The sequence below is a fragment of the Mangifera indica genome, unplaced genomic scaffold (assembly GCF_011075055.1).
Source record: "Mangifera indica cultivar Alphonso unplaced genomic scaffold, CATAS_Mindica_2.1 Un_0001, whole genome shotgun sequence".
NCBI lineage: Eukaryota > Viridiplantae > Streptophyta > Magnoliopsida > Sapindales > Anacardiaceae > Mangifera > Mangifera indica.
Window position 1 is genome coordinate 209958 of NW_025401093.1, and position 18447 is coordinate 228404.

Genomic DNA, 18447 nt, shown 5'->3' on the forward strand with positions numbered 1-18447 from the left:
TGAACAAGAGTCTTTTACTTGTTTCTGCAAGGTCTCTCATCAGTGTTTGCACTAAACTAATTCTTTTTCATTTAAGCCAAAAAAAATGAATTTGTCCCAATCATTTGAACATATTTTTTATTTAGAACATAGTAAGTTTTTTCATTACTAAAATATTATAAAGAAAAATAATAATTAACAAATTGTAAAAATAAAATAGAAACTAAGTTGTTATACATTAAATAAAATGTGGAATAGTAGATAAAATAAAAAAAGAAAAGTGACACGGTCTAAAAGTCACATACTATCTTGAAAACCTATTAAAGTTCTTACAATGATAGAGATTAAGAGAAACAACAAACATCCAGAAAAATAAAAAAAAAATTGCAGTCTCACAGTTGGCCGAAGTAGCAGCTGAAACAAGGGAAAGAAGCCCTGCACGCAATCTGCATAATTTGATCAGCTTTTGCCCGACTTCTGCACCTGGAAAAATTCTGGAATGGCCCGGGCAAGAACTGCTTCTAACTGAAAATCTGCAGAGCAAGGCCTGCTTCTATCTAATTGTTGCACCTGGGAAAAAAACTAGAACTGCAAGGATGAGGTGACCAATGCTGCTAATCCTGGCCAACTTGGACATTGGCAGGATTTCACCCAAACGGCTGCACTGTTGCACAATCAGGAAAGGCAAAGTAGCAGGCAGACTGGTAGTGCTTGCTTCTTCCGAGAACTGCACAGACAGCTTTGTTGTGCCGATTTCAGCTCCAGAAAAAACAGCACAAGAGGAACACAGCAAAAATAAATCTCCATAGTAGAACCCAGCAAGCAGTAGAGGGAAGGCAGTAGAAGAATAAATTCAGTCATGCAGACTGGAGCACCGGAGAAGAATGAAATCTGGAACAGACTGCAGTAGAAGGAAGGCAGGATACTATTGCAGTGGAAACCAGGAAGCATGAACTTTGAGCTGCTGCATTCGACCAGAGAAAGCAGGAGAGTATCTGGACAGATATTCTGGGCAGAGAAGCAGAGAAAATCTGGGATTGGATCCTGCAGAAGAAACCTACAGCAGACGTAATCCCATGACAAGCATAGCAGGTAAGCAATTGCAGAGGTTGGTTCTGTAAAGACAGGACACTACAGGGAACCAAGGAAGCAGAGGATCCACAATATATTCTGGAGCAGAACAACTGGAACCAGAAGCCGGACAAGATAAACAAAAATATCAATTGAAATTGATTTTGAACTTGGCTCTGATATTTGACCATGGACAGAAATGCCTTTGCAAGTTCCAATAAATCAACGCAAGGAAACTTGCAGTATGCAAGCACAAACTTCCCATTTTGATAGCTTGCCAAGAAATGATAAACTGCGTGGCCAGGAGAGAGCTTTGCGACAGAAAGGATGATTCCAGAATTGCTTCATAAACAAAACAAAAGCAAGAAATAAGTTCGATACCAGATATATGTTACCGATTTTTGAAGAAGAACAATCAAAAGACTTAAAGGTGATCTCAGGCTCTTCTGTACCCATTACCACACTCTTCTAAATCTGAGCTTGCAATAGGGAAAGATTTTATGAAACAAGTTGAAGTTTACACTTCAATGAATCATTTGTCCTTAGTCACAAAATGTCTTTTTTTCTAATATCTCTACTCATGAGGTAAACATCTCTACTAACCTAATCATACACTTTGAAACTCTGCTTAGCAGTACATGTAATAAAACCAGAAAAGCTATCCGTCAATTTCTCATATTCAGAAAACTGTTCCAAACTGATGAATAGCTAATAAAATTTAAATTCTATGTTTTTATATGTATCTCTTGCATGTGACAAAGAATTAATTATTTATAAGCTATGAAGAACATTATGAAATCATGAAATCATAGTTATCAATACAAACTTTCATGAGATTGTCAAGTTGCTCATTTAGTCTTCTAATGGAGCAACCACATGCTCAACAACTTTTGCAACAATGAAAACACATTATAACAACATCTAGTCTGTTGTTAACAATATCACCAAATAGAATCATCATAACATTCGGGACACAAATTTCAAAGCACACAAATTTCTTAATTTAGGCATTCATTCATGTAGACACATAATTCATATTACAGTATAAATGCAAAGAACCACAATAGGCAAAACGAAAAAGCAGAAGCAGAACAATAAAGATAGAAACAAAAGGCCTCCCATCTCTGACCTCAACACAGGAAACTTGGGCCGCAATAATGCCTCACAAACCACAAACAAAAGAGCTCTATTCCAGAGATTTCATTGAAGTTTGCTCTGTATCCTTCCAGAACTCTGAATATTCTGTAAAAATATAGCACAACACAATGATAGTGAACAAACGAAATGCAGGGAAATGTCATTTTAAATTTTAAAATGATGATCTATGGTAAAGAGAAAAAAATGTGAAGATAAAAAGAAAAACAAAAACATGTGTCCATAATCATGACGTTTTATGGTTGTACTAGTATTAGTATATATATATATATATATATATGTATATCAAGGTTGCTCGAATGACCTTTAGGCTACTATTAAATTCAATAATTTTTTTTTGTATCTTTTGTCTACAGAGTTATTGACTACTTCCAAGATAATGTTAATATAAAGGAAAGTGAATTATAAGGTCTTGAGGACGCAAGACCTTATCTTCAAGAAACAATGATTAAAAGTAAGGGGAGTGAGATAATACAAAGATAAGTAACTATTAAATGAATACGTACCAATTTTTCTATGTAGAAATTGAATAGTAGTATTAAGGTCACCCTCCCAGCATCCTAATTTGTCATTCCATTGCTGCTTTACTTTTCGTAAACTTGGTACACTTAAGACTCCTTCAAAGAAAGTCTTCATATTGTGGCATTTGCAAACTATCAATTCTTCCAAAGCTGGAAATTTGAAGACATAATTACTAGAGCAGAAGCTTGTAAGATTTTTTAAACTACGAAGTGACAACAACTTTAATTTGTCAAAAACAATTTCCTCAACTTTTGTACCCCCCTCACTTGATACCACTTCTGCCATCATTTTACAATGTGACAATGTCAGTTCTTCAAGTCGCACTAGACTTTTGGCTGTTGAAGATGATACTAAGTTTATCAATCCATCGCAGTACTGTACTTCTAGAGTTTTGAGATTTTCAAAAGTTACTGAAGACGGCACTATACTAATCAAATTGTGGCAAAACTTTACATGTAGCATTTCAAGATTTTGACGAATTGAGTCCAGATGAGATTTTTCTTTCCACATGTACTCCAAATTGAAAAGGCCCCATAGCTCTAGTTTCCTTATTTGTGTGAGCATGTTTACATCTTTCTCGTCTTTTTCACATGAGAATATCTCTTCATATGAACTTGATGTTAGTACAAGTTTTTTGAGATTGTTAAATCTCTGAAGGATTCCAATTGGAATATTAGATGATTCATCCTTAATGATCTCAAGAATTTTCACTTTGGAAAACTGATGCTCTGGAAGCTGGTTTTGCCATAGAAGTGTGACGTCTTTTCCACTTAGTGTCAATTCCTCTGAATTGGAGTTGGCCTGATGATTGATCAAATAAATTATAAAAAATTTAATGTTTTTTTCAATATTTTTGGCACTACATTTTTAACAGTAAGGAGAAAAAAAAATTCTGAATGTAGGCAACTAATATGTCATCCTAATATCAGTTATACTATTCAACTTTAATTTGTGTGCTAAACATAAAAGAAAATCTATTTTTAGTGCATGTAATATTAAAATTTTGTAACTTAACATTTTTTCTATAAAAACCCTTTTCAATTATTTTGTACGTCAAGAATTTAAGTTAGATGGTGAATAAGAAAATTCAAAGAAAAGCAATCTTAAACTAACTGGATACCTCTTCTGCACGCAGTCGTTGTATAATTGCATTTAGGTCACTCTCACAGTCCAATATGTTTTCATCCCACCTATTATGTTGAACTTTCTGTAAACTTGGTGTGTTTAAGTTTCCTACAGAGAAAGTCTTCATCATAGGACAACCATCTACAGTCAGTTCTTCCAAAGACGGGAATTTCAATGCACAATTCCCAGAGTAGAAGCATATGAGACTTCGTAAGTAGTGAAGTGACAACAACTTCAGTTTGCCAAAAACAATTTCATCTTCTGCTGCTACATCTTCTGTCTTATTTGATACTATTTCTGTCATCATTCTGCAACTTCCAATTTTCATTTCTCTCAACTGGACCAATATTTTTGCCATTGAAGGTGTGAGTAAGTTGATCAATCCATAACACCAACATACGTTCAGAACTGTTAGATTCTCAAAAGATGCTGAGGATGGCAGAACATTTATCATTCTATCACAACCATATACTTCTAGAACCTCAAGATTTTGAAGCACAGAGTCTAGTTTGGAGCCTTTTCCCCAAAGGTACTTTGCGTCAGAAAGATAACTCAACTTCAAAGCTTTTATGAGTATCGAGATCTTTGTATGTTTCTCATCCTTTCCACATGTAAATATCTCCTCATATGAGCATTTATAGAGTTCGAGTTTTTCTAGCTTAACCGATCTCTGAAGGATGCCAACCGAAATATTGGCAGATTTATCCTGTTTGATCTCAATTGTACATCTACAAAAGTTTTCTGGAAACTGATGCAGCAATTTTATCAAGTCATCCGCTCTGCTTAGGGTTAATTTCTCCAAATTGGGGTTAACCTGCAAACAAATTAGACAAAATAAAGCTAAAGTTGAAGTTCTCCAACAATATGACACAAAAATATTGTATTTTATTTAAGCAGAAATGGAATATGAAAACATTTTGAATCAATGTATAGGTAAAGTGACCCGTACTTAAAAGCAAACAACATTGGCAAAAGGTTAACAAATAAATATTTTTCACAATTGGCAAAATTTGACAACAACCTGCACTCAGAATGAATGAATGTAGTTTTAAAACCTCCAAATTGGGGACAACAACCTACACTCAGATTTTTTTCGTTGTAAAATATTACTAAAAACATTCAAGAATCTCAAAAATACTAAATTTTTTGTTTTATTATTTATTCATTTTCAAAAAGAAATTCAAATAGTTTATCTAGTAGATTTTAATTTTCTTCGATTTCGCATTATATATCTCTTTTAGAAATATAATGTTATAAAACCCGTGACAAACTCTCAAAGTTATAATGTTATAAATCTTTTCATAATTAATTGCTCCAAGCTTTAGGGCTTCCAAACTAGGGAAAACAACCTACCCAAAATTTAATGTTATTTCAATGTTTTATTAGATTAAGTAGAGAAACAAAGCTGTATTTCATTCATTTATATACTATGACATGCCATATCAATGTTATAGAACTCTCTCTTGCCACCATGCTTATAAATATATTCTTAGGTATCTTTCTCCCTATCTAACATATGCAAAATTTATTGTACCTCTCCATGTACTAAAATTCTAATTTCAAACAACTTTTTCTTTTAATAATTTGAACATTAAAAGAAGACTCTAATCTTCGTTTGATCAACGCATAGATTGGCCAAACAGATCTATACGATACACAGATTCATGTATTATACAAATTCGCACCAACGAATCGTCAGTTGACCTCTGGTTGGCTGACAATTCATCTTTGTCTGAGAGATGAGAGGGAAAAGATTCGTCGGCTCTAGTTGCCAGAGTAGCGGTAAGGGAGAAAATATGATGAATTAGTAGTTTTTAAACCTACAGAGGAAAATGTAATGAATTTATAGTTTTTTTTATTATTTTTATAAAATGACAATTTTACTCTAACAATAATAGTAAAATTTAACAGACGGATAAGTATTTAAGTTTTTAAAAGTTAACAAATATGAGTTTGAATTTACACTAAACCTTGGATGGGAATAAGTTTTTTGATTAAAAAAAAAAAAGGCCAAAAAGACTTGTCTCCACCCAAGATTTGATAATTTTGGTTTTGTGAATTAATTAATGAAGTTGGGAATTTGTATTGTTGAGTTTGTTGTGATTTGGAAGTTGCCCTAGTGATTTTTTGGGTCTATACTAGTTGGTGCCAAGTAGGTGTTTGACAAAAGGCTACTGTTCGTGACCCTACTTAGTTTTCGTTCTCTCAATTTTCTAATTCATATTCTTGTTGATTTTGATTTTTCTAATGATTCTACTGATATATCATTCAATGGAAGAACACATCCTTCTCGTGATTTTGGGAGATTGTGTGTTATTTGTATGGATTACTTCATTTTGATTGGTTTCATAATTTGTTCTGTCAAGTTGTTGAAATAGGTCAATAAAAAATTCAATAAAGAGGACCGTTAATGTTCAAGCTTGAAAACAAAAAATAGTAAGTTATATTAGCAATTTGATCAGAGGACAAACGCCGTTACACAATATTTTTTTAGGGGGAAATGGTAACTTTTCATATCTTGGGGTGAAGAAAATAATAAAAATTTTAAATTAGGAATAAAATGAGATAAAATTTTTGTTTATTAAAAATTTTTATTTAAATGACAGTTAAATAAAGATGCATATGGATACTAAGATACTGTCTCAACAAATTCTATAAAAAAAAAAAAGACTCGTACCTTAAATTCTGAGGTAAATATGTCTAGTCTATTACAATCACACACCTCCAACTTCGTTAACATTGGCCAATTTAAGTTGTGCTTTCCATGGCATAAAGTTGTAAGCTCTGGCAATTTTTCAAGTTTCAAAAAGGCTAACCTTGGAAAGATAAATGTAGTAGTACCCTCTGTTTCTTCTTTGACAACAATCTCCTTTAATTCCTTACAACGACGTATCTCAAGGTGTTGAAGCTGCTTAAAGCTTTTGATTATTGATGATGGAAATACAAATTTTTGTTTTTGACAGCCATCCACAATCAGTCTTTCCAAATTCTGATAACAACAAGAGATTATTGAAATTTTTGTTCATTAAAAAATTTTATTTAAATGATAGTTATGTAAAGATGCATGTGATACTAAGATACCATCTCAACAAATTCTATAACAAAGAAAAAAAGACCGATATCTTATATTCTGAAGTAAATATGTCTAGTCTGCTACAATCATGCACTTCCAACTCCTTTAACAATGGCCAATTTGAGTTGTGTTTTCCATGGTATAAAGTTGTAAGCTCTGGCAATTCTTTGAGTTTCAAAAAGACTAACCTTGGAAAAATAAATGTAGTAGTATCCTCTGTTTCTTCTTTGGCAACAATTTCTTTTAATTCCTTACAATGATGTATCTCAAGGTGTTGAAGTTGTTTAAAGCATTCGATTATAGACGATGGAAATACAAATTTTAGTTTTTGACAGCCATCCACAATCAATCTTTTCAAATTCTGATAGCAACAAGAGGTTGTTGGAAGTTTGTTGTCCCAAATCTTCTCAAAATTAATTTCTACAAGGTTTAATTCTTCCAAACAAGGGAAAACAACCTGCCCAAAATTTAATGCCATTAAAAAAAATAGCATAAAACCTAAAATGAAGTCCATTTGGAGATATTCAAATCTAGAAATATAGTAAATTAGGATAAGACTATCATAAATCAAACCTTTTTGTTAAAAAATGGGATGATAGTATCAATTTCCTCAGACTTCAAATTGATATCATTGGACTCCAAATTAATTGCCAATTCTTTCCTTGTCTTTTGCGATGTTGAAACTGTATTTGTGTTTGAGTAAAAGCTCACAATCCTTGGAAGATTAATCAAAGTCAAGAAGCGTAATTGACAAAATTCAATCTTATCAATTACCTCATTCTTGTCTGCTCTATTTTTACTTTTAACAACAAAAATCTCAGTCAAATTCTTGCAATCTTCCACCTTAATTAATTGAAGTTGCGGAAGGCTTCTGCTAGCATTGGAGAATGAGAAGATATTTTCCAACTTATCACAACTTTTCACTTCTATATATTTTAAGTAGTAGAAAGACCTTGTTGAGGGTAGACCATAACATATCTTTTCCAAGTTAATCAAGTTGAAAACAATCAGAGACTCCAGGAGTGGAAAGACATCATGAGGTGTGCACTTTGTTGAGTCAAAAATGCACATGATGTTAGGATTATTATGGACATGAAGATATTTTAATTTAGAAAAACCCTTATTGTCTAATTCAGAGAGATCATTCTTGACACCTTGCAATTTTTCTAAGCATAAGAATTCAACATTCGAGAAGCATTGCAATTCCTCTTGCCAGATGATAGAATCAAGATTCACTTTCAGTGTTCTTAAAGCGACAAACTTATTTATCCAATAGCTTTCAAAAAACATGTGCTTCCCATGATCACCATTTATGACGGGCCCACCAAAATCAATAGCCCTATTTCCAATTGATACATTGTATCTTTCCAACTTTTTGGAGAAGAAGTCTTTTGGTAAAATTTGATCATCTGAAATATCTATTTCTAAAGTTGTCAGTTGAGACAAATACTTCAACTCCTTAAGTACTTCAACCTTCCACAAAATAGGGCATCTCCTCATATACAATTCTTCCAATCGGGATAAGCTTGATATAACATTTGGTACTATAACTTCTAATTTTCGACAATAACTTAAATCTAATAATCTCAATTGAGTCAATTTACTTATTTCTTTAGGCAACTGCTTAATCTCACAACATCGCAAGCTAAGAATCTTTAGTTTGCTCAACTCTCCAATGATTATTAGATCTGAAAATGTCCCATAATCCAAACATAATGTTTGAAGATTTGTGAGAAGACCAAGAGATGTTGGCAAGGACAATACATCTAGGTGAAAGAAACTTAGAACATTGAGGTTTCCCATCCCCACAAAAAAATCTTCAGGGATTTCAAAAGAACTTTTCATCCTCATATTGAAAAATTCAAGTTTTGGATAATCTAAACCTTGAGACCAAATCTCACTAATCATATTACAATCAACAAGTGAGATTTTAGTGCATTTTTTCAGTTGTTCTTTATTTGACCATTCCCTCAGCACATCATTTCGCTCTGTAAATACATAATGATCTTTATATGCAATTGTTATGACAACTGAACGAACAACATCATGCATGGAAAACTTTTCATTGGTTAAATCATCAAGCAACAAACAAGATTCCTTGAGTTCACAGATAAGACTTTCCAGCTTATTTCGCGCTTGTTCCATAGTAAGATTAACTCCTTCCAATATATCTAAACCCATAATGAGTTTAAACAAGTCTGAAATGGTAGTATTATTTACCATTAGGCTGCAAATTAGCAGAGTTTTCTTGAGCTCATCACTTTTAAGATAATTGTAACTCAATGCTATCTTTGAATATTCCTTTTCTAGCAAGCTTGCAAACTTCATTGGAGAAGGCATTTTTAGTTCTCGCAAGGCTTCTTTCCATTGAGATTGATGTCTCTTGTTTCTTAATGCTTTTGCTATGGTAGTAATGACAATTGGCAAACCCCAACATTCGTTGCATACATCATTTGGCAGAGAATTCAACCTATTTGTTTGATCAACCACATCACCTGCAATGGGAACCTTGGATTTTAGATCAAGAGGGAAAGATATGTCTTCTATATGCTTCAAATATAATAAAATTGATCCCATTTGAATATTAAAATTTTTTAAATAATAAATTCTTTATTATAGATCATGCATTTAACGTAAGTATTAATAGCATTTCTGTTATGTGCTTCGAATTTAAAACCAAAAGGACCTTTTTTTTTTAATGAAATAGTATCTGTGAAATTTTATGAAGTATACATTGAACATCTTAAGAACTAAATAATATTAGTTAATAAAATACAAAAAAAGAGATGTTTAATTAATTTACTAGTAAACTAAATTTGTATTCAATTTCAAAAAATTTATTTTTAAAAATGATATATAACAAGAGAAATTGAAATTTTAATTTTAATTAGCACAATTATTACAATTATTTTTTAATTTCTCAGAGTAAATTTACTTTTTATTATTTCACGTAATATAAATTAATCTGAATGAATATAATACGAAACAATTCTCTGATTACCTGCCATCTTCTTGAATAAGCTCCAAGCTTCTTCTTCCTTTAAGACACCCATCGAGAAATTATTCTTAGAATCCATACTCCATAATACATTAAGATCTCTTGCTGTCAGCAATAATTTACATCCTCCACGGTCATCTCCGCAAGGAATACCGAGAGCCTCCAAATCTAATTGTTCCCATATATTATCTAAAATTACAAGCACTTTCTTGTCATTCTTCAGTCTCGCATACAACTTGCTCGCTCGTTCAGCCTCCTTCTTAAATTCCAAACCTAACTGCTGCGCAAGTTCATCTTGAATCTTTTTAGTATCTGGTTTATCAGATACCTCTACGAAAACCACCTCATCCATGATCTGATTTTTCTTTGCTTGATGACCAACTTCTTTGACCAATGTGGTTTTACCAATTCCACCCATCCCATAAACCCCAATAATTCCCACCTCAGGATCGTCTAATGCCTTCAGCACATCATTGAAAATTGACCTTCTTGATTCAAATTCCTCATAATCTTTGTTAGTGAGCCGAATGACTTCATGAGAGGTGGGAAGAGAAACTTCAGCAAATGTTTCTTTTTCCTGAAGAAGTTCAGTTACAGCGTTCAGCTTTTTCCATGCTTTCCTGCCATTTTTGTAGCGAGTGATCAAGTTGAAACAACTGCTGTTTGATTTCTCTTGAATCAGCTTGTCCGTTTCTTCGATGGCGGAATCCACATCCCCCTGCCAGTCCTTAACATTCTGTTTGATCTTTTCCACATTATTTTCAGCGGCAACAACCTTAGCCTTCACCTCATCTCTTGCATCCTTCAGCTTTCCAGCTTCTTTTTCAAGATTGTGAAAGTTGGTTTTGTAGTTGTACAAGTACATAAACTGACGCCCAATCGGAGCACTTAAGCACTTTCCAACTGCTAAAACAGCTTTCCAAGCAGTTTCTTCCATTCTCAAGCACAAGGAAAGATTTGATATCAGACAGATTAGAAGGAAAAAAAGGAAAGGAAAGAGAATTCAGAGATCAAAAGAAGAGAGGGTCAAAGAGATACAGGACATTTGTAGTATTGAATTGATTGGTAATTTCAATTAAATTATTTTAAAGGAGATAAAGATGAAAGACTGAAATGTTTGGTTAGTCAACTAAAAAGTTTGGTTATCACGGTAATTTTATGGTCGTACTGAAATGTTTTTTTCCTCTTCACATTATAATCTATAATAATTACAGTTATGAAAAGAAACTCAATTTAGAAGTAAATTTTACTTTTCCCTGTGATAGCATGAAATAATTTCCACAACCCAATTTCTAACTAATATATGTAAGGCTTTAACATTCTTTGTAACAGAGAGTAAACTGCCAACATACCTGAAATAAGGTTAGGAGTGAAAAATACTACAGATCAAATGTTCAATATTGAAATATGTTTTTACTTCAATTTTTCTTTTTAAAAAAGAAGACAGACTTGATAAATATCAAAAATTTAATCCACTTAGCTAAAAAAGCAAAACATTGAAAACAATGAGCTATTATCATAAACATTATGAAAAAAAAAAACAGACAAGAAGTTAATTCCGCAATTAAAAATAAAAAATGGGTTTGTCCAATTTTTTTAATAATTAATTAGAGTGGTAGTCTTGTCTCATATGATCAATAATTGTCGTAAGCAAATTTTCTAAGATGCTCTCTTTCTCTGTATACAAATAAAATAATATATAAAAAAATTAAATATTAATTTATATATTTATTTATGAAAAATGGGTTCTGTCAGACTGGACTTTTTCCTTCTTTTTTCTTTTGGAGCCACTCTTCAACTACCCATTCTCGTGTCTTCTTTTTCTTTTTTCTTGTCACGGGTCTTGTTTGGAGTGGTAACTTTTCAGAGCAACTGATAATAGAATCATGCTCATATCTCGAGACATCACCTATATATGGTCAATGAAGGCAACCAAAAGGGTGTACTCTTTGAACCGTGCAAGTGGAGTGGAGCACAATTTCTTCTTAGATCATCTCTCAACTGTTTCTTGAAGGCTTCTTGCTTGCCTTCATTTTCTTTTCTTTTACCCTCCAACTTGTTTTCATTCTTTGAAATGGTGCTTGCTAAGGCTTTTGAGTTAGTGAGCTTCAAACACACACACACACACACAAAAGAGGGTTCAACAACAACAAAATGATTGTTAAAAGTAGATTTCTTGTCATTAAAAAGTTTTAATGATCAAAAAAATCTTGACAATGCCCATTCGTTAAAGCTTTTCTTGTAAAAAATATTAATGACAAAAAGAAAAATCTCGTTATTAATACAAATAGCGCAAGCATAAGTTTGTTATATAAAATAATAATAATGGTGAATATTTTTATTGTTAAAACAATATATACCGTCGTTGAAAATAATAACAATGATGAATATTCATGTCATTATACTAATATTTGCCTGTTACAGCTATATTTACTGTTATGAAAGGAAATTCAATTTAAGAGTAAATTCTACTTTTCTTCGTCTTAAGATGTTGTTTTGTCTTATTTGATTAATAATTGTTGGCCTTCCGTGCTCCCTTTCTCTGTATACAAATAAAATAATATGTATGAAAAATAAGTATTAATTTATGTGTTGATAATAATATATTATTATATAATTAAATATTATTTTTTATAGTAAATTATTTAATTATATAATTCTATGTGTTCTTGTATCATTCTAGCCAAATTGAACTCCTTACAGTTTTAACAACAATGTTAATATATATATATATATATATATATATATATATATATATATATATATATATATATATATATATATTTCACTATAATTTTACATTTAGAGTAAGACAATTATGGTAATCGAATCGTATAGTATATTGTATATTAAAAATTTAATTTTTTATATCATATATCATATCGTATTATATAATATATTTTTTTTTAAAATTAATAAATAAATTAAAATAAATGAAAAACTAAAACTATTTTTCAAATTGTTGCTAACTTAGTTAAGAAAGAGTATGGACTGAGAATTATAATTAAGCTTTGTCATGCAAAAAAAAATAATAATGCAATAAGAAAAAAATAATATGTAATTATATATTAAATATCTAATTATAATAAAAAAAATAATTTTTGCTTTGTAAAAGAAAATAGATATGGTTTGGTGAACAGGTTTTGAGCTACATCTAAATTAAATCGGCTATCAGAAGTGAGCTTGATTCGATTTAGTTTGGTTCGAATTTATTTAATTTGAATTCGAATCAAAAGATTATGTTTATTTTTGAAACTAAGCTAAACTCGAACTAAGAGGTATTTGGTTCGGTTGGGCTCAAGTTCAGCTCAAATCGATGGTTTTGTTGCCTATTATTTGGATAACTTAGTTAAAAAAGAATATAGATTAGGAATTATAACTAAACTTCATCATGCAATAAAAAATAAAAAATATATAATTATATATTAAATATTCAATTACAATAAGATAATCATTTTTGCTTTGTAAAAGAAAATAGATATGGGTGGGTAAATATATTTTAAGCTACATCCAAATTAAGTTGGCTATTAAAAGCAAGCTCGATTTGGTTTGGTTCAGTTCAAATTTATTTAATTTGAATTCGAATTAAATTTTAATCAAAAGATTATGTTCATTTTTGGAACCAAGCTGACCTTGAGTTAGGAGGTGTTTGGTTTGGTTCGGCTCAAGTTCGACTTGAATCAATAGTTCTATTGCCTATTATTTGGATAAAATAATATTATTTTGCCAATGAACTATGAACTCAAGTTATAAATCTGAACTACAAATTCAAATTATTGATTCAAATCATAAATCCGAACCAAACCAAGTTATGAATCATAAATTTGAGTTAAATCAAATCATCAATTTGAGTTTGAACAATCCATTCAAATAATTAATTTGAGTTAAATTGAATCAAATTGTCCCATCTATTCAAACTATCAATTTGAGTTGAATCGAACTGAATCCGAGCCATCAATTCAAGTCAAATCGAATCATGTTATATTTGAGTCAAACTCGAATTAAGAGATGTTTGACCTTTATCCAATTTATATTCATCTTTAATTATATACCTAATTTAGTTAAACATATGTATCAGTCTATATTGTTAATTTTATCGATATATATCATGTCATATTAAATTTTAATATACTTTAAAATATATATTATTTTTAAAGTTTATCCTATTGTATTATATTATAAAATAATAATAATTATGTATTATACGGTAAAATAGTAATAAATATGATAACAACAATAAAAAAAAAAAATAAAGTGACTTGAAAAATAATTTATTGATTACAGCTAGATTATGATGGAGATGCAGTCTGCAGTATAATAATTTATAGGCCCAAAGACATACTTCCACTTAAGGTCTGACGCAAAACTAATTTATAATTAATTAATTATTCAAAATTTAAATTTAAATTTATAAATATTTAAAATAATTAATTTTAAAAATAAAATTATTATTTAAGTAATAATATAATAAAATTAATAAAATATTATTTATTCTATCTTTAAATTAAAAAATTTTATTTTTTTAAATTATATTTTTAAACCTAATATTTTCCTCCCTAAGACTTAAAATTTTGGGAAATTAAAATAATTACCCCAAAGATTAAGGGGCAAAACGAAATTACCCCAAACTTTTAACATTAAACGAAAATGCCCCAAAATTACGAAGAGACGAAAATGCCCCTCCACTCAAAATACTCCATAACCACGCGCACAAAAGCCAGACACACGAAAACAGTCCGTTTTGAACTCACGTTTCGCGCACTCGGCAACTCCGACTTGATCCGACGATTTTTCCGACTTTTCCGGCAACGACGATGGACAAAAAGGTTAGTAAAACAACCCTTGTCATCTCTTTATGCATTTCATTTCACAATTTGAGCGATTTGATGTGAAATTTGGGTGTAAATTGCGTTAGGGTTCGGTTTGAAATTTGGGTGTAAAATGCTTGATTGTTTGCTGATTGTGATGAATTATGTTAGGGCTTTTATGTTAGATTAGGTGTAGAGTTGATTGTTGTTGAAATGGAGTTTGAAAAACGAAGTTTGGAGGGTGAAACATGGCCACACGAATTCGGCAGTCACCACGCGAATGGCGCAGTGACCACACGAATTCGTGTGGTCAGAATTCGTGTAGACGGGGAGGTGTTTTGAACTTTTCAAACTTCGTGGACTACACGGAATCGTGTGGTTGGGGGTGAAACTGTGTTTTTCATCGTGTGGTGGGCAATAATAGAAATTAGAAAACTTGGTGGGCTGGCAAACTTACGGTCAACCCCCCGAATTCGTGCGGTTGACTCACGAATTCGCGAGGTTGACGCGCAAATTCGCGTGGTAGACACGCGAATTCGCGTGGTGGGCGAAATTGCTGTTTTTCAAAGTTATCCAGCATGCGTTTCCTCTGGTTAGAATCAGGGGGGCAGAATGCAATTCTATTAAATTTTAGGGTTTTTTTGATATATTCCATATGCGATTAAATTAAAATTTAACCATCTTAAGGTTTTTTGACGTGTAGAATTCGAATTTGATATCTATTTTTTAAAATAAGGCCTCTATGTATAAAATTGAATAATTTCTTCCATAAAATTTATATAAATTTAATATAATTGTAATTTAATTTTCATACAGGTAGCTGTACAAAAGAGAAAAAGAGACGAAAGCAAAGATGAACTGCGATTTCCTCTCGAAAAACACTTCAAGGCTCAAGTTACTACACGTGGATATAGAGATATTGGAGCCGTGATCAAAAAATTATTAACAGAGAGACAATTACAAATGTTTCGACGTACATGCTTCGGACACTTCCTAGAGTTGAAGGATAGTCGATTCAGTGGGGTCCTAATACATTCCTTCATCCTTCGAGCGGTAAATAAGGTGACTTCGGGAGAGGAGTTATGGTTTCGGGTTAACGACGTGGATGTCAGATTCAGTGCGTATGAGTTTGCTATTATGACAGGCCTTCGATTTAGTCATTTGGTAGATATCGACCTCTACATTCCATCGAAGGCTACAGATCGGATCCTCCAGACATATTTTCACGGCTGTAAATCAGTTACATATGCTGATTTGAGTCGTGTTTTCCAGCAGAGACCGTGGGGGGAGGATGACACTGATGCAGTTAAGTTGGCATTGTTGTTTTATCTTCACATGGGGTTATTAGGGAGTGACTTGAGGAAAACAATTCCCCAGAAGATATTACAATTAGTTGATCATCTGGATGGGTTTAATGCATACCCGTGGGGAGTACGAGTGTGGCAGATGACATATCACTCTATATGCGATAACATCTCCCGAATTTCTATTGATTCCGGTCCGAAAAAGAAAAAGGAAAATCAGCTTAAGCAGTATGGCATTATGGGATTTCCATTAGCGTTTCAGGTAATTATGATATTTATTAATTCAAACAAAAAATGAATGTTTAAAATAAAATTAGTTTAATATGATTGTAAATATATACAATAATCGATTTATATTGATATTGCAGTTTTGGATTTATGAGACGCTGGACTCGTTATTTCGATGGGTAGACGAGTCCCCGTATATTGGAGCCGCCCGAATGTTGAGATGGCACACGAAGGACATTCCGGGATGGGATTCTATCTCAGCTATCTTCACTGGAGATCCAGTAAGTACTAATTAATTAAATATTAACATATACTCTGGATATGACAATAATGAATAATGAATACGATGGTTCAGGTAATTAGAACGTCATTTTGAAATAAATGTTATATCTGAATTATTTCATTATATATTTATTAATCTCGTTAAATATAACTTATCGATTAATTAATATTAATTGCTGATACTGATACAGGATGTCGGCGACGATGGATCACTTCACATGCGGTCTTCTCCGTCGACACCTTCTGTGATTATTCCGGTTAGGCAAACATAGATATACAATATTATATTTCATTTACACATATGTAATTTGATTTTTTCTAAACTTGTTAATATCGTCCTTTGTGACAGCGGCCTGACGTTTCTGTGGCTGCGCCGATTACGGATCCCATTATGACGTCTATTTCGACGTTAGAGGTACGTACAAAGTATAATGAATATTTTGTTATTTCTTTTCTTAATAGTTTGATTTAGTAATATTAAATGTTAATATTGTCATAGGATACTACCGATGTCGATCGATCACCACATGCGGATGCTCCGATTACGGCTCCCATTGTGACGTCTGTTTCGACATTAGAGGTACGTACATTGTATAATGAATACTTTGTTATTTCGTTTCTTAATAGTTTGATTTACTAATATTAAATGTTAATATTGTCATAGGATACTACCGATGTCGATCGATCACCACATGCGGATGCTCCGATTACGGCTCCCATTGTGACGTCTGTTTCGACAGTAGAGGTACGTACATTGTATAATGAATACTTTGTTATTTCGTTTCTTAATAGTTTGATTTACTAATATTAAATGTTAATATTGTCATAGGATACTACCGATGTCGATCAATCACCACATGCGGATGCTCCGATTACGGATTGGGAGGAGGTTGAGATAAAGTGCTAGAAATTTCTTCTATCATATGTTACATATTTTAATTTCAACAGTTGTTTAACCTTTCTATCCTGTTACAATAGGATCTTCGTTTGATCTATCTCAACACTCCAAGCAAAGGAAAACAGGTGATCGATATTGTTTCCCAGGATGATGAGATCACTGATGATGTTGTTGAGATCACTGCACACGAGGACCAGGAGCAGGTAATTGAATTTTCAAGAAGTTTAATAACTTATTTTCATTGAAATAATTTATCATTCTATTTAGTCAATTCATGTATTTGAATACAGTCGGTCTCGAAAGAAAATATATTCGATATAGCTTCACTTGCGGATTCTCCAGCTATGACTCCAGCGATACAGAAGGTATTAAAATGTTTAAATTTTTAATAAATTAATTATATTCACCAGTAATAATTTATTATTCATTTTACCTAATGTTTCATTTGTTTTGGTGTAGTATTTTCGCACAGTTCGTGGTAGGATTGTCAAGAAGGGACCCCTGATTCGTAGTCCATACACGAATCCTCTAAAACCACGTGGCCAACGAACGAGACCCGCTATGCAGTTATCGAAAACCGAACGTGAGGAGGTTTTCAAGAAATGGTATGCAGAGCCGAACATGTTCGAGAAACGTCATGTGTATGACATAGGTGTGCGGACCAAAATTGCATTTTGGGGTACACTCATGAACACTTCTGGATGGTTGTCTGACGAGGTGAGTTCACTTTAACAAATAAATTTCGTATTTTGGTTAGATAATCCTTCTATGACATGATGACGTTATATCTTCTGTTTTTTCAGCATGTTGATTCGTTTTTGGGGTTACTACGTCGACGCCAGCATGACGATACTACGAATGTTCGGCAGAGTTGGACGACGGTTTTGAGTTGTTTTGTTGGATACATCCCCCATGAGTATGCGGCCTGGACGAGAGATCCGGATAGCTACCAGTTCCCTTCGCTCTTTACACGTATGGTGGATGCAGATTACCCACATGAGTTG

General features: G+C 32.3%; 1 protein-coding gene across 1 annotated transcript; it reads right to left on the reverse strand.

The window, feature by feature from the left end:
- Positions 1-438: 438 nt before the first annotated feature.
- Positions 439-10974, reverse strand: LOC123205084 (probable disease resistance protein At4g27220). Its single transcript, XM_044621901.1, has 11 exons — positions 9927-10974; positions 8044-9420; positions 6934-6947; positions 6575-6841; positions 3848-4666; positions 2948-3528; positions 2221-2292; positions 1246-1392; positions 1041-1163; positions 682-943; positions 439-549 (listed from the first exon to the last, which is right to left on the reverse strand). The coding sequence occupies exons 1-11, from the start codon at positions 10858-10860 to the stop codon at positions 439-441; spliced, it is 4707 nt and encodes a 1568-aa protein (XP_044477836.1). The 5' UTR covers positions 10861-10974.
- Between the last annotated feature and the right edge of the window lie 7473 nt (positions 10975-18447).

Coding starts and splice junctions, on each gene's coding strand:
- LOC123205084 (XM_044621901.1), bottom strand. CDS start 10,860: ATGGAAGAAACTGCTTGGAAAGCTGTTTTAGCAGTTGGAAAGTGCTTA. Junction 2,293..2,947: donor ATTGTTTTTGACAAATTAAA/GTTGTTGTCACT, acceptor ATATTTTTACAG/AATATTCAGAGTTCTGGAAG. Junction 550..681: donor GGAAGAAGCAAGCACTACCA/GTCTGCCTGCTA, acceptor TTTTTTTCCCAG/GTGCAACAATTAGATAGAAG.